The sequence below is a fragment of the Dermacentor andersoni genome, chromosome 2, assembly GCF_023375885.2.
Source record: "Dermacentor andersoni chromosome 2, qqDerAnde1_hic_scaffold, whole genome shotgun sequence".
Classification (NCBI taxonomy): Eukaryota; Metazoa; Arthropoda; class Arachnida; order Ixodida; family Ixodidae; genus Dermacentor; species Dermacentor andersoni.
Genome location: NC_092815.1, coordinates 200476748 through 200492206, shown reverse-complemented (window position 1 = coordinate 200492206; position 15459 = coordinate 200476748). Strand labels below are relative to the sequence as shown.

Below are 15459 nucleotides of genomic sequence, written 5' to 3'. Positions count from 1 at the left end.
TTACGTATTACATTAGGAAACGTTGTTTATTAAAAGCGCACATGAAGCGCTAGGAGCGAACAAGTAGTTTCTTCGCATATACAACTCTCTTGAGAGAGTGAAAATGATAGTTTAACACTCTGCAACATCTATGACTACCACAAGTTCTTAGGTTTTATGTCTATACTATGCCCGTGGAGGTGAAAGTGCACTGTATTTTTGCTCCAATTTGATGTTTATGTGGGCGAAGTTGACGTTTTGACATATTCTAAATGTACTTCAAAAATATTTGCATTTGCGAGTACTGACTATTCAATTTGAAGACCGAATCAAATAGGACACTATTCCATTCTTTATTCGAAAGTGTCGAATATTCGCACACGCCGAATAGCAACGATAGCTTTTTCTTAAGCTAAAAAGGTTTGACATCAGTACCTTAGGGACTTTTGTCAAATTTTGTGGAGGTTGCGCGACTTTGTGCTTAGCTGGCGCTGCAGAGATTTTCGACGATAACTTGGGATACGACGAGCCACGCCAAATATTGTAACAAGCAACCAATTCAAATGGCGACCGAGACGGATGTGTATTGCTGCATTTTCGCAGTCGCTCGAGCCGTGAAATTAGTTTGTTAATTAGACAGACTCATAGTATTTGCGTGTATAATAGCTGTGTCTTACCAGTACTCACCTACGGGGCAGAAACCTGGAGGCTTACGAAAAGGGTTCCACTTAAATTGTGGACGACGCAACGAGCTATGGAAAGAAAAATGATGGGTGTAACGTTAAGGGATAAGAAAAGAGCAGATTGGGTGAGGGAACAAACGCGAGTTAAGGACATCTTAGTTGAAATCAAGAAAAATAAATGGGCATGGGCAGGACATGTAATGAGGACGGAAGATAACCGATGGTCATTAACGATTACGGACTAGATTCCAAGGGAAGGGAAGCTTAGCAGGGGGAGGCAGAAAGTTAGGTGGTCGGATGAGATTAAGAAGTTTGCAGTGATGACATGGCCACAATTAGTACATGACCGGGGTTGTTGGAGAAGTATGGGAGAGGCCTTTTCCCTGCAGTGGGCGTAACCAGGCTGCTGCTGCTGCTGATGATGATGATAGCGTTTGCTTCCATCTTGGGTGGTGCTAACATTTGTGTTTAAAGGAATTATTACTTCTAAAAAGTAATTTGCCGCGAATATTACCGCTTGAACTATACTAACATAATTGCACCTTTTCCTACCTTTGGACGCAATCCAATCTATCAGCCTGTTGCGGTGTAGTTTAACCTGCGTCAGTAGCCTACGATGGCTTGTAGGCAGTGGATGATAGGAACTAAAGGCGCTTTGGACAAACTGCGATTGTTGTTTAGTCTGGTGAGTTCATTTTAGCTGAGGAATTGCGGCAGAGTTTAGGGGGTTGGAAGGTAGCCCTCGTTCGTATCTGCTTTTTTTTGTCCCTGTTACCCTTGCATTGTACACCCTCAAAGGTGCCTCACCAACTAGGTGACGCAACCACTTAGCTCAACTTTCATTGCCTTAATCTCGCTCTACACGGCAGGGTTTTGGCAAATGCCCCGGCCACTCTTTCATGCCTCGGGCGCTTCTCATTTTGTCTTGACGACGAGTGCATTTCACCTGTGACATTTGTGCCTTCAACATTAGCATGAATGTTTTCTTTGTCCCTTCGTGCGTGTTTTTAATAGCAGATGTACAACCAGCCCATTGAAAACCGTTTGTATGCTGCGTGTTTACAAGCGGCTTAACTTTTTACAGTGGTTGTTGCGTCATCGCAGAAAATTTGGAAGAAGTCTGAACGCTAATCTCGCGTTGTTACAAGGAGCCATTGTAGAATTCGGAAACGCGTTACTTTGCTATCGTGGCTCTCTCTATCAACAAAATGCTCTGCAACTGGTTTTGTATGCAATCTGTGAACGCAGGGTGTATGCAGTATGGGACAAGTACCCGGAGGTGATGGTAAACGCGTGCGTCAACTACCATAGCCGGAAGAATTTCTCCCTCTTCAGTGACGGTAGGCATACACATCACTCGTGTTTCATATGCTGCCAACAAATGAATCATTTCAGGTGCCGTCTTAAGCTTTCTGAAAATTAAGGTTCATTTTTTATCATTAAACGGACCAGAGAAATAGTGAGCGTCAGAGAAGTCAAGGAGTCACACTAAACTGACAGTCCGCAGAACTTCGGCAAATATTGTTATGACAATAGCTGGCAAACCGCGTGTTAGAACTGCTTGACTCAATAAACTTTTGTTCTTGTCCAGCAAATAGAGAAATGTGCCCAACGCAAAGTAAAACTCAGCAAAATACTTCGCTGACTACAGTCCAGATATAAATATATGCCGGCTTGTTATAGGAAGACGTTTCTGTGAGCGTTATTTAGCACTTTTAAAGCGAAGTTTTCTTAGTCAACGTTCTCTGACTTTCCTTACGGTGACTTCTAGGTGCAGCTGGGTGCTCTTGCTTTGCCGAACAGCTCATACTTGAAAATTGCGGCAGAATCCATCTCACGATGACTGTGGGCGGTAATGCGTTATCATTGAATCAATATAGGGACACAGAGTATTACGACCGTCGAAACTAGTTATGTATACTGCGTGTACTGCAGCTTGACCTACCTTTCGCGCCTTGCTAAGGGCACTCGCCGCCATCTAGCGCCGCCCTGCGAAGCCTGCGCGTGGACTCCGAAATACATGGCGCGCCGGTGCGTTCGAACACTGAGCAACGCGTCTGCAGCAACCGGGCTCCTCAATCGTGCTTCTTTCTGGACACTTTGCGCCATCTAGTGGCACTGCCAAAAGTCCGCGCGTTGCCTCTGAGACAAGAAGCGGGGCGCGCCGGTTTCTGCGAACGCTGAGGATTGTTCCCTCACTTGCCACGCACTCACTGGCTACATACTCAGTCATTCATGTTGGCGAGAAGTTCTTGAAAAAAATCTGCACATACCCAGTGAATACATGCGGAGCGCGCTAAACCGTTGGCATGAAAGGCGTATTGAAATACGACACATAGCCAGAGCATTTGTGGCGCAGCCTGCTAATGTTTCGGGTTGCTGTCCATGAAGAAGCCTTGCGGCTTGAGTTCGCTTACGTTCGACATCGGAGATTGCAAGTGATCTTTCTCGTCATTGCGAGCGGCATATTTCCAGTGGCACATACCTAGTTACCAAAGTTGGCGTCAAGGACGTTCATTGAAGAATGCATCATGAATGCCAGAGTGGCGCATCCTGTCATTTTGGGTCCCATTTTATTCAACTTCCACACTCACTGGTCCGCTGGTTACGAGGGCACCCGCTGCGGTTGGGTGGTGGATTTGGCGTTGCGCTGCTAAGCACGTGGTCGCGGTATCGAATCCCGACCGCGGCGGCCTAATTTCGATGAGGCTAAATGCAAAAACGCAATTGTACCGTGCATTGTGTGCACGTTAAAGAACCGCAGGTGCAGAAAATTATCCTTAGGCTTCCCCACTACGGCGTGTATCATTCCATATCGTGGTTTCATTGAGCCACAAATTCTTAAGTATTATTTATCAGGGCGTCCCATATTGCTTGCTATCCCCTTTTAGCATAGGCTTAGGAGCTTCTGGCCTAACTTTGCCGCTTCCTTTTTACTATGACCTACGGGGAACACCGAAAGAAGAGGGGCTTGTATGATATTTCGCCGCGGTGCGGTATTGTTGTCGCGGCCAATGGGTCATTTGTCACTGTACTTCGGATAGCAGCTACACACCGCGCACACAATGGGCTTAAACTGCGCGTTCTCGCCCTGTATTGGGAAAGGGATTTCCTCGCTTCGCATAAAATTGTTGGCCGACCAGCCATATATTGCTACGCGTTCAAAAGACAAGGCAGCGAAGCACACTTTGGGTACCAAATGTACTACGGGGACTTCTCTCGCTTTTGCTGTGAAAAGGACAAGTGCAGTGGTTTGTAATAACCATGTGTAGATCGGCATTTTATATGTAAATTTAATCTATAAGTTGATACTGTAACTTCTTTTTCTGGCAACGGCTTATTATATAGGCTCAAAGTAGAATTTGATCATGCACAACACTTTTGAAAACACCGTATACGCAGCTCCTAATCAGATTGTGACGTGTTGTTCCTTTTAACGTGATAAGCACTCTTACTACACTTAACTCACCTTACAGGGATAATCTAGGCTGCTATAAATCTATTTATCGACGTCTCTAAGTGTTTTGCAACCAACTTAGATCACGGGGAGTGGGGAATCCATTCTTTCATGGGTAGCGCATCGGGCTGTTCTGTTGGTGGAACTGAGTTCGAAAACAACCGTCGCACCAACTTGGGCTAGTGGATATGCAGCACCAGGTATGTGCCGCTATCCAAATATAATCCCTGATGCGAACTTGGAGCACTGGGCCCATATTCTGTCTTTTCTGTGCCACTTTCCAATGAACCTGACACTAACATTGGGTATGCGGTACTCGGCATGTGCCGCTCTTGAATGAATCTCTTTGAGGCCAACTTGAGTGACTGAGCAGGTGCCACGATGTGTGCGGCACGCCACTGCCTTATTTGTCGCCCTTCAGTGAACCTATTTGCGACTAGTTTGGTCACTGGGTATTTGCCACTGTAGGTGTGCCGCAAGAAATGTGCTTCAATGCACGCCTTTTACGTGGACTGGGTCACTAGCCAAGTGCACCTCGATATCAGCAGCTCCTAACAATCCTCTTCCAAAGCCATGCGGATTCTGACGCCCGTCTAGCGACCTCTACGTCGGCACTGCCTCAGATCCTTCACCTAGGTGATGCCACCCTCTTTTTAACAAGCAAGGAGCACCTCCGGCGCCGCACATGTGCTCTCATACCTCCGTGTACGGTAACCCTCCACCGCGGTCTTACCCGTGCAGAGGAGGTTGCGCTTCCGAGGCTCGGGGTCGGCGTTGGCCTCACTTCTGCTGTGACTCGGGAGTGGCCGCATTTTCGCCGGTTATATACTCGCCCTGGTCATCCAGTCTGCAATTCACGAAATGCTGAAGCCGACATCCGCCACCTGCTGTGGGTTTACCCTGCATTGAAACCGACGAGGCTCCGGTACCTCGCAGCAGCTGGACTTTCGCCGCATAACGCTAGCGACTACAATGCTTGGATGCAGGGACCACATTATCGATCCCTCTTGGACCTCACTAGATTCGCAAATCTTTTTTCCTTCATGTAATCATTCATTTAATCATCCTTAGTCGCTCTCAGCCCATACCCCTGTATGCCCTTTGGCATTTACCCTCGCATTAAAGAAAAATGCTCTTTGACGCAAACTTGGTTCACTGGGTATGAGCCATGGGTATGGTGTCGCTCTTCAATGACAAGTGAAAATCATTCAAATTTATCCGGTGGTGCTTGCAGTTGAACTCGCGTCTTATATGTTCAGGCAATGTTGTTCCAATGTATATTCGCGCACGCTCCATGCGGCGACTTCGCTGAGGCAGCACTAGATGGCACAACGTGTCCGGAGGGAAGCGCGAGAGAGCAGCCCGGCTACATAGAGGCTTCACTTGACGTATTTCTACGTTTGTTGTTTGGTGTGTCATGCATTGCTGCAATGCTAATAGCACTGACGCCGACATTCGTCGTGAGGAGGGTTCGACTGGATCATTGCCCTTTTTCTCATTTCTGTTCTGTACCTCTCTAATGCAAAAAGAAAGATTGTTCAGTAATAGGTAGGAACTTGCCTGCGTGCAATGTTGCTGTCCTCCAGATGTTGTTCGAAAGAAAGTATAGTGAATTCGTAGCAACCATGTTATCAGGAATGAATATTTTCTTTCGCGAACTTATAATTTTACCTCTAAAAAGGAAAATATTGCTGCTGACAACGTCAACACTGTGTTGAGCGTCTCTCCTGCAGTCAGGAAGAGAGACTCTCCTGCATAACTCTTCAATCAGTATTTTTTCTCTGTTGTCCCATAGAATAGGCTGAGGCTGGCAATAAAAAAAATATGAACAAACCCCACTATAGGTTCATAAGTATTGGTAAGCATACCCCCAGATTTCAAGTTAGCGCGCTCCCGAATTTCAAATTGGCCCAACCCCAAATTTATTTTTGGCCACCTCCACAATAGGTTCCCCGTGCACTTTCTATGGAGCCCTGCGTATCCCTGTGGGTAAGCTGTCATGCTTACCGCGTGACGGACACGAGCTGCAACTAAATCGCCGGGGCACTCGACAAAGAATGGTCACGCACTAAAAACAGTCTTGACGGCAGCTGTACATGATCAACATTACGTGATAAGACGAGTAAGGTGAGGCACAATAAAAAGCTCTACTCTCCTGTGGAAGCATACGTATGCAGGGACAAGGACTGGCCCGAAGAGGGTAGGCGGACGTGCCTCTGCGTAGGCGCCGCCACGTTCGCGAACTTTTCGGTCCGTTTGTCGTCGTGGTGGTGTGTCGGTAGAACTCTTGTCTTCACTGGCGCGCTCTCAAAATGCTGAAGCGCGCCGCCGCCGCGGATTTACTTCTACGGCGGTCAGTTGTAATCGGCACATATAAACTTTGAGAATGAACTTCTGATAATTAAGAGCGCCATTATGAGAATGTCGTTGTATGATTTCCTGCAGAAGAACGAGACCTCTGCAGACCTTACGTGGTCCTGTACATGTCATATGCCGGTCGCCCACTCAACAAAGTAAAGGTACGGCAAGCATCCGTGCGGCGATGCTTCACCTGGCGAGATCGCTTGCTCACCTTCTATGACTATGCCTTCAGAGTGCAATAAACTCGCGTTATTACAAACTCGAGGGGATCATAATAATGATGTCGTGGAATCAGATGCATATCCTAACAGAATCGGTCGACAAATCTGAAGCTCTGCTGTTAGTGCAGCACCTAAATATTCAAGACAGGAAACAAATAAAACAGCGCTAAAACCAAAAGGCATATAGAAAAAGAGATATTTATTGTATGTAAATATTACAAATTATTCTTCCATGCATTCTTATCTTATTGGACGGCTCTTGCTTGCAAGGGCTGCATAAACGTGTGCGCTGTCCGCAATGATGACATTGTACCAAGATGCTAAAAATTTCTACAATGTCGTTGTGTTCGAAAAATTGCCTAAGTGCTAGGGCATTCTCAATTGCATGATGTGTGAACACCGCTGGCTTTTGTGGCTCCTGGGCAGTCTTCACACCATCAATCACACCAATATGAGATTGCAATCAAAAATAAGTTATCTGTTTTTACGTGCCAAAACCGCGATATCATTGGGAAAAAACTCCTGGGGCCCTTCAACGTGCACCTATGTTTAAGTACACGAGCCTTCGTCTATTTCCCCCTCATCTAAACGCGGTCGGAATCGATTCCGCAACCTCAAGCTCAGTCATATAGCCACTCGGCTAATGAGGCGCTACTTGCAGAGGCAGCTCAAGGAACTTGTCAGTTATTGTTTACTATGTCGCCTGTGTGTCCGTGTGTGAGCAGCGTATGAAAGAACGTTTCTCGTAAGATATGGTCCTGTTTATAAAGGGCGTATGCAAATCGCGACATGCGCGGTACGTGTTATCTAGTGGCATGTGCGCATGATGAAGCGCCTAGTTACAGCCTGTACACTACAGGTTTCCCCATCAACACGAACACTGGATGAGCTGTTCATTTACGCGATAACGTCATTTGCTTGTAGTGTATACATATATAGCTGGCAGGCTACTGATATGGGATCTCACTCAACCGAGTAGCATGCGGCAGGGCTGAAATGCGGCCTACCCAAATTCGCAGTTATTTAAAAGCGGATTGAATTTTTAAATTGCGTCTATGCAAAACGAGTCAAATGTTCACAAATCGCTGTTTCTATCCATAATTCGGCGTAGTCTGTTTTTCCTTAGCTGTAGGTGCTCCCTTTAATTAGGGTCTCTCCTAAGCACACTCACCTTGCCTCTGAATTTACTTGCAGATCCTCTCCAAAAGATAATCGGCTAATCAACAATCAATCAATCATCAATCAATTATAATAAATTCACGTTTAATTCTTCAAGTTTGCTGAAGCAAACCAGAACGATTCGCCATGGCACTTTCATATATATCTTTTGTTAATAATATGGTTAAATACAATATTTCTTGCCTTTGCAGTTCCGAAAGGTAGTTCCAAAAGAGTAGTTCTTGTATGGCGCGAATCCGCCCATATTTCAGCAACCTCCCGTGTATGACAAGCAAATAATCTTAAGCCCAAATTTATCTTTCACTTCAAATAATGATAAGAGCAAGTGTCATATGGTTTGAAACGATATCATTGAGATTATGACATTTTATATTGCACTTTATGTTGTGGTTGTATGTTATACTGAGGATTCAAAAGTGCGGCGGGCAAAGTGCTGCAAATTTTGTGGGTGACCTATCAATAAGCCAAAATATAGCGCAGCATAATGGACGTTTTATTTCGCAGCAATTATGCAGTTGTAAGGACGATTGATGTAAATGCAAACAAGTGCCTGACAAAGCATCAAAACCTCTTGCTCCAAGAGACACACTATTCAGCGCTGGAAAAAAAATTTCGTGGGGCCGCAGCATTCGTATGAGTACGCATTACCAGCGCAGCTGTTTAAGCTGCACACATGGGCTGCATACACTATGAAATCGTACTTTTTTAATTACTGCACCATACTATGCCGCCGTGGTCACCGCACTTCCCATGCACATCCGCAATGGCTGCTACATCCGCGCCGGGACGTGCGTGACTTTATAACCACAGAAGCCCAGGCAGCATGCACAGGCGCCGTCGCCACACTCTTGCCCCCTCTCATTATTCGCGGAACAGGATTCGAAATAAACAAAGCGCATGAAGACCACATTGCTAGACTTTGCAGTATGCATATATATATATATATATATATATATATATATATATATATATATATATATATATATATATATATATATTGTTTCTCTTCCAACGCTGAATTTGTGTAGGTTTATTTGGGCCCAACGTATTAAATTTATTTGTGGAAGTTGGCGGAACGCTTGACTTCCGCTGCGCCTCGGCGCGATATTGCACTAGCTCCTGAATCGGGCCACGCATTTCTGTCCACGCCGCTTCGTGATACGGACGTAAGCCGGCAAGGGTATACCCCCCCCCCCCCCCTCCCCGTTATTGCACTATATCCGGGATCGGCGCCCACATTCCTGTCACCCATACAGACGTAAGCCGACCAGGGTACCCCCACTGGGTACTTTTGCCCGTTATTTTACCATCTCGGGGATCGGCGCACATTCTTGTCGCGCATGCGGACGTAAGCCGGCCGGAGTACCCACCTGAAAACGCATGCCCTGTATCGCGCTGTCTCCGGGATCGGCGCACAGATTCCGGTCCCCCATACGAACTTAAGCCGGCCAGGGCACTCCCCCCAAAAGGTAAAAGGTAAAGGTACAAAAAGTAGGTAAAGGTACAAAAGGTAAAAGGGATAGTATCCAGCAGTGTCGTGGCGGAAGGAATTATAAACGAACGTCACGCATGGCAGAGCAAGGTCGCAATCGCGGTGTTAAGCCGACACGTAGTTTGAAAGCCTGTCTGTTAGGGTTCGATTCAAGCAGTGGGTGACCCGTTCGTCTGGGGATAGTATGACGTGATGATCTTGTGCTGCATGGAACAGCAACTCAGGATGTCGTTAGTGACTTTAGGCAGGAAGGTACCGCCTCGGTTAGTAAACAATTGACGCGAGACACTGTACCAAAATTACCTCACGGAGGAGATAGTAGACCACATCTGTAGCACAGCTGTCGCCAGCGCTCGTGTTATTGAGTAGCGCGTCGCGTAATCGGTAGCTATGGCAACCCATTTGTCTCCTGAAGCAGATGTTGGAAAGATTTCGAGAAGGTCCAAACCGACAAAGTAGAAGGGCTCAGGTGGGACGCCGATGGCCTGACGATACCCAGAAGGAAGCGTAGACGCTTTCTAACGTCATTGACAGAGGTCGCAGGCACTGACATAACGCCGCACAGGTCGAGCTAGGCCAGGCCTAGAGAAGTGACTGCACACGCGGTCATCTGTGCGAATGACACCAAGGTGGCCAGCGGTTGGAGCGTCGTGAAGCTCACGAAGAACTGTGGAGCCCAAGTGTGATGGTATAGTTAGGATATCAGGACCGTTAGGATGCACATTACGCCGATATAGGGTACGATCCTCCAAGGTGAACATGCGAACAGAGACGTCCTTGGGAGAGGATTCCAGGCGCTCGATTGTTTCTATTAAGTAGGTATCCCGATGCTCTTTTTCGGCGATGTTAAGCAACTGGCTCACGGAAAAGACGCGATCGATAGATTAAGTACGCGAAGAGTCACAGTCGGCCACAAGGTAGCGGGACAAAGAATCCGCATTTTTGTGCAGACTGACCCGTAGTTTCAAAGGGTGTCTATAAGGGTTTGATTGAAGCCCTGTCTTGTTTGCGACCACCTACGTGTACTCTTGCTGGTGCAGTGCCCATCGTGCGAGTCTGTCTATATGATCTTTCAACGAGGCGAGCCAACAGAGGCAATGGTGATCGGAAAGTACTGTAAATCATCTGCCGACTTGATAAGGGCGAAAGTTTGCAACTGCCCATACAAGAGCGAGGCATTCACGTTCTGTAATTGAGCAATTTCACTCTGAGGCGCCCCGCAGCCTGCTGGTATAATCGATGACGTACCCCACTCCACGTCCACGATGGGCCAAGACAGCGCCAATTCCGTAACCACTCGCTTCAGTGCAGACTTCTGTTTGGGCTGATCGGTTGAAGTAGACCAAAATGGGAGGCGTTGTGAGGAGTGTAGTTAAATAGAAGAAAGCCGCGGCTTGCGCAGGACCCCAGGTAAAAGGGCCATCTTGTTTAGGATCTTGAGCGGTTTAGTAACCACTACAACATTCATCAGAATTAAGCCGGTGAAAATTGGAGCAGAGCTGCGAATATCTTTGGCAGACTTCGGCACAGGGACGTCTGTCACGGCTTGAATTTTCTCTCGGTCAGGTTGGACGCTTGTAGCATCCACACTATGACAAAGAATCGTAATACGGCGACGGCCAAAACGGCACTTCGATTAATTCAGCTGACGTACTACACGGCGGAACACGTCAGCAATCGCTGAGAGACGTTTGAGCTGTGTATCAAACATAGCAAAAACACAATTGCAGCGTCTAAATAATACAAGCACGTATCCTAGTCCGACATATGAAGCAGAGAGTTCATCATTCACTCGAATGTGACTGGATCATTACACAGACTGAAAGGCATGACACTGAACTGGTAAAGCCCATCAGGAGTTACAAAAGCCGTTTTCTCTCGGTCCATTGTGTTCACAGCAGTCTCCCAATAGTCAGATCGAAGGTCGATAGAAGAGAAGTAAGTGGCACCATACAGGCAATAGAGGGCGTGATGAATTCGCGGTAACGGGTATGAGCCATTCTAATTTTTAACTAAAACAGGGGAAGCCCAGGGACTAGATGATGGCTCGATAATGTCCTTCGCCAGCTTCTGGTTCACTTCCTGCTGGATGGCACTTCGCTCAGACGGAGACACTCCACAGGGGTGTCGGTGAACAGGGCTCGCATCGCCTGTGTGTATGCGATGCGCCACAACGGGCTTCTCGCCCAGGGGCCGATTACCGAAGTCGAAAATATCTCGGTACGACTCAAGAATACGCCTACGGGCTTTATAGTGCTGAGGCGAAAGACCATTGCGATCATGCACCGAATTTCGCGGCTGCTACAAGTTGTCGGCGTTAGAGTGCCCTTCTGAAGAGATGTCGCATTCAGTGCAACAGTTTCTAGCTCAATATCTTACAGGAGGCATAGGTGAGCTACTGATAGCCCATGTGCAAGTACCCGCTTGACGAAGCCAAACTTCACAAGGGGGAAGGCAAGTTTTGTTAGCTGTAATGCTCAGTACCGTGTAGAGCGCAACGATACCGTGATGGAGTAGGACGTCAATAAGATGCTTAACGTAATAGTCACCATCTGGAATAGCTGGCGAACATAACAAAACGCCACACATTACTGTTTTAGATGGTAGGCGAACAAAGTCGCTGGAATGTAAGTGTGAAGGAGGATGTTCGTCACTTGATTCACAGAGGCGACGATGTTCAAGGCGGAGGACACAGGTGGAGCAGTCGATCAGAGTAGAATCGGCAGAAAGAAAATGAAGTCCAAGTATGAGGTCGTGAAGGCACTGCGCAAGGACACTAAAAATAACGACCACCTGGTGACGAGCAACGGTAACCTGAGCTGTGCACATCCCAAGAGCGACCATCGCAACGTCCGCGGCACGCATGACTCCGGTCGTGGGTGGTGTAAGGGTCTTCTTCATAGGGCGACGAATACTGGCCCTCATCACAGAGACGTGCGCCCCGGTATCAACCAAAGCTCTGAAAGGGACGCCGTTGACGTGGATTTAAAGAATGTTCCGCTGGGCACGTTAAGGACAACAGATGATTTTGAGTCAAAGTCGACAGCGCAGTTTCTCTTCCAGAAGCTGTGCAGTCTAGTTTTTCGGCGAAAAGCGACGGCTAAAGGACGGCGAAGAAGAGCGGCGGCGAATCCGTGAACGAGATGGACGGCGATGCGGCGGAGGCGACTGAGCGCAGCGGGTACCTTCCTCAGAGACATTGGGTGCAGAGGATTTGGTGTGAGTTGGATAGCGGCTTGCAGTACGGAAGAGACCTGAATAAGCGGGAACTGGGCTAGGGGACTGGGAGGATCATTGGCTGCGGCAATAGCCAGCAGTGTGTCCAGTTCGGCTACAGCGGAAACAGATAAGCTTGTCATCGGCTGTTCTTCATTCCGATGGGTCTCTGGATCAATGAAGTGTGTATGGTCCTCGACGAGCCCTGTCTGCGAAGACTAGGGAGGCGTCAGGAGTGTCAATGGCGCAGACAGTGGGGAACATGTCAAGGTTCGCGAATTTCTGGCGAACAACGCCCTGGATCAATGAAACAGCCGGCATCAAGGTCTCGGATACCGCGGGCTTCTAAGAAGCCGGATATGCGGCCTCGAGTTCTCGGCGGACGATGCGCGTCACGTCGTCTCAAAGTAGATGCTTGACATGGAGTTGCATCGCTGGACCACGTTGCAGCGGCATTCGGTGTGCGCCCGAACTGTGGCGAGATGCGTCGGTATTTTCTTGCTCTAGACGACGGCACTTTTGATCACGCGGTCAACGGTGGTCAAATTGGTGAAGACAAGCAGACAGGACGCGTAGTTAGCGATACCCTTCAAAATGTGGGTGATCTTGTCAGCCTCGGATATAGTATGATCAGCTTGTAGACACAAGGCCAACTCGTCCTGTATGTACGAGAAGTAAGACTCTGTTGACATCTGGATGCATACTGCCAATTTTTCCTTGGCGGCAAGCTGTCGACCAAACGGGTTGCCTAAAAGGTCGCGGAGCTGCTTCTTGAACGCGTCGCAGCTGGTCAGATCGTCCATGCGGGTCTTGAACCAGATGCGAGGGTATCCGCCAAGGTAAAATATGACGGTGACCAGCATTATAGTTGGATCCCAGCAGTTCAGCTTACTGACACGCTCGTAGAAGGGTGGTCAAAAGCTTCCTGGTGACAGTTTGCGCGAAGTTGTTGAGTTCGTACCCATGTGGCGTGTCGTGTATCGAATTGTAATAGCCCAAAGGTGTTTGTGAAGAGGGTGAGGGGAACTGTTTCTCGGCAGCCACAGCTTCCCAGTGCCAAAATTACTCCAGAAGCTCCGTCACTTGCTTGAGAGTGAACGTTGTTGAACACGCTGTGGTCTGGGAAATTTCGACCACTCCTGTACGTACTCAGCCACTCATCCACATCAGCGCTGTTTGCCCCGGAAAAGGTCCCGGCAACGCGGGGTTGTGAGGTGATAAACTGGGCAGTGGTCGCAGTAGTAACTGGCTGCGACGTGTCATCACCTGACGGCATGGCAGTAGATCTAAGGTAGCGTCCGCTACGTAGCTACGTCGTCAGAAGGATTACGCAGCGCCTACAGCAAATAAATGCTACGCGGAAGCACAATAAGGAAACTATTTACAAGGGGTAGCATGAACTGGGCAACATGGAAGCCAGCCAAGATCCATCAAGTCCCATCGTCGTCCTCTGATCAGCTAGTGGACGCTCATGGGCACGTGCCCCTACATCCAAAGGTAGAAATCATCATGTTCGAGTGGTACATAGCAATTTACTGCAATATTTAGGAGAAAGATTTTTGCCCTCAGCATGTGAAGTCCACAGTTAGGCTATATCGTCGTAAGCTAACCTTCGGTTAAATCTTATTAAAATAAATTTTTAATATTCCCCTATACCAGTGCGAACCGCCAACGCAATTATTGAACAAATCTTGAAGAAATACAAAAGCAGGGAGCTCCATTTTTAACTAAACAGTGCAGATTCTCACTCAGCATAACTGAAATGCTTGAACACGGCACGTTTTTCTCTGCCCCATTTTCGCTTGACACAGTTATTATCGCATCTGATGTCCCAAAATTTATTTCTCATAACATTGCATATGAGCGTTACTGTGCCACTGCAGCACTTGTCAACATACGTGAAAAAACTGTACGACCACATTGGTTACAATAACTCACTCCTTCGACGCGCAAGAAATTGCAATAGGACTGACTACCAGCAGATGCTGTGCAAATCTGCGCTATCTTCTCTATTCGTATAAAAGTAATTCTCTGTCAAAGCTTTACCTTAATAATTCGATTTTTTTCAGACTCTTGCATTTGATGTACTGCGAACCATTAAAGAAAACAAATTTTGTTTGTTTTGATCTTTTTTTTGTGTGGTCTAGAACGCTCATATGCGATGTTATGAGAAATAAACCTCGCAGGTCCTTGCAATTTTCGACTGTCTTATATTACATGTACAACCTCGTAGAATATATTCCATTATTGCTATAAAAATTATATATATCTGTGGGGTTAAACGCCTCGAAACAAAAAAGTCGACTACGAGGGACACCGTAGTGCAGAGCTGTGTCGTTTCGGCAAACTTTTCTTCTTTTGCGCAAGCCTACGGCTGTTGTTATTGCGACTTTCCGTAGTGTAAAACCGACTAATTACCTGGACGTAATAAAGAACATAAGTACATTATCCCGAAAGCTTGTAAAGTTCTAGAGCGACACTAAAAACATTGTATGCCTTAGACTCAACTAGTGTTGTTTGAACAGTCTATTTTTGTTGATTTCACGGCAACGGGTCGATCGCGACCTCCGACAAGGCACCGGCCCACCTTTAGCAAATGTGTGTCGCTGCAATAGGGGAAACCGCGGGGGATTATTAAACGAAAAGAAAATGAAGCCTCGCGCTTGCGTTATTTTTTATTTGAAGACGATACACCTGCATTCGGACATCGACGTTACGTGAGGTATTTCTAAAGCATTCTACTCCGATAGCAGTTATATGGACACACCAGGCCCATCTCTGCCACCGCCGCCGCCGTGATGTTCCGCATAACGTCCAAGCGCGACAAAATCGTAGCTGCGCGCCGTATGCTGTATGTGCGAGTGAAAGCAT

The 15459-nt window shown here is 47.3% G+C and overlaps 1 protein-coding gene across 1 annotated transcript in view; it reads left to right on the top strand.

Moving 5' to 3' along the window:
* LOC129387370 (serine/threonine-protein kinase haspin-like) overlaps positions 1-15459 on the top strand; it is a 36463-nt gene that overhangs the window by 3878 nt on the left and 17126 nt on the right. Inside the window, exons 2-3 of the mRNA XM_055076297.1 lie at positions 1911-2002; positions 6565-6638. Of these exons, the coding sequence (XP_054932272.1) occupies positions 1911-2002; positions 6565-6638 (166 nt within the window). The remainder of the gene's footprint in view (positions 1-1910; positions 2003-6564; positions 6639-15459) is intronic.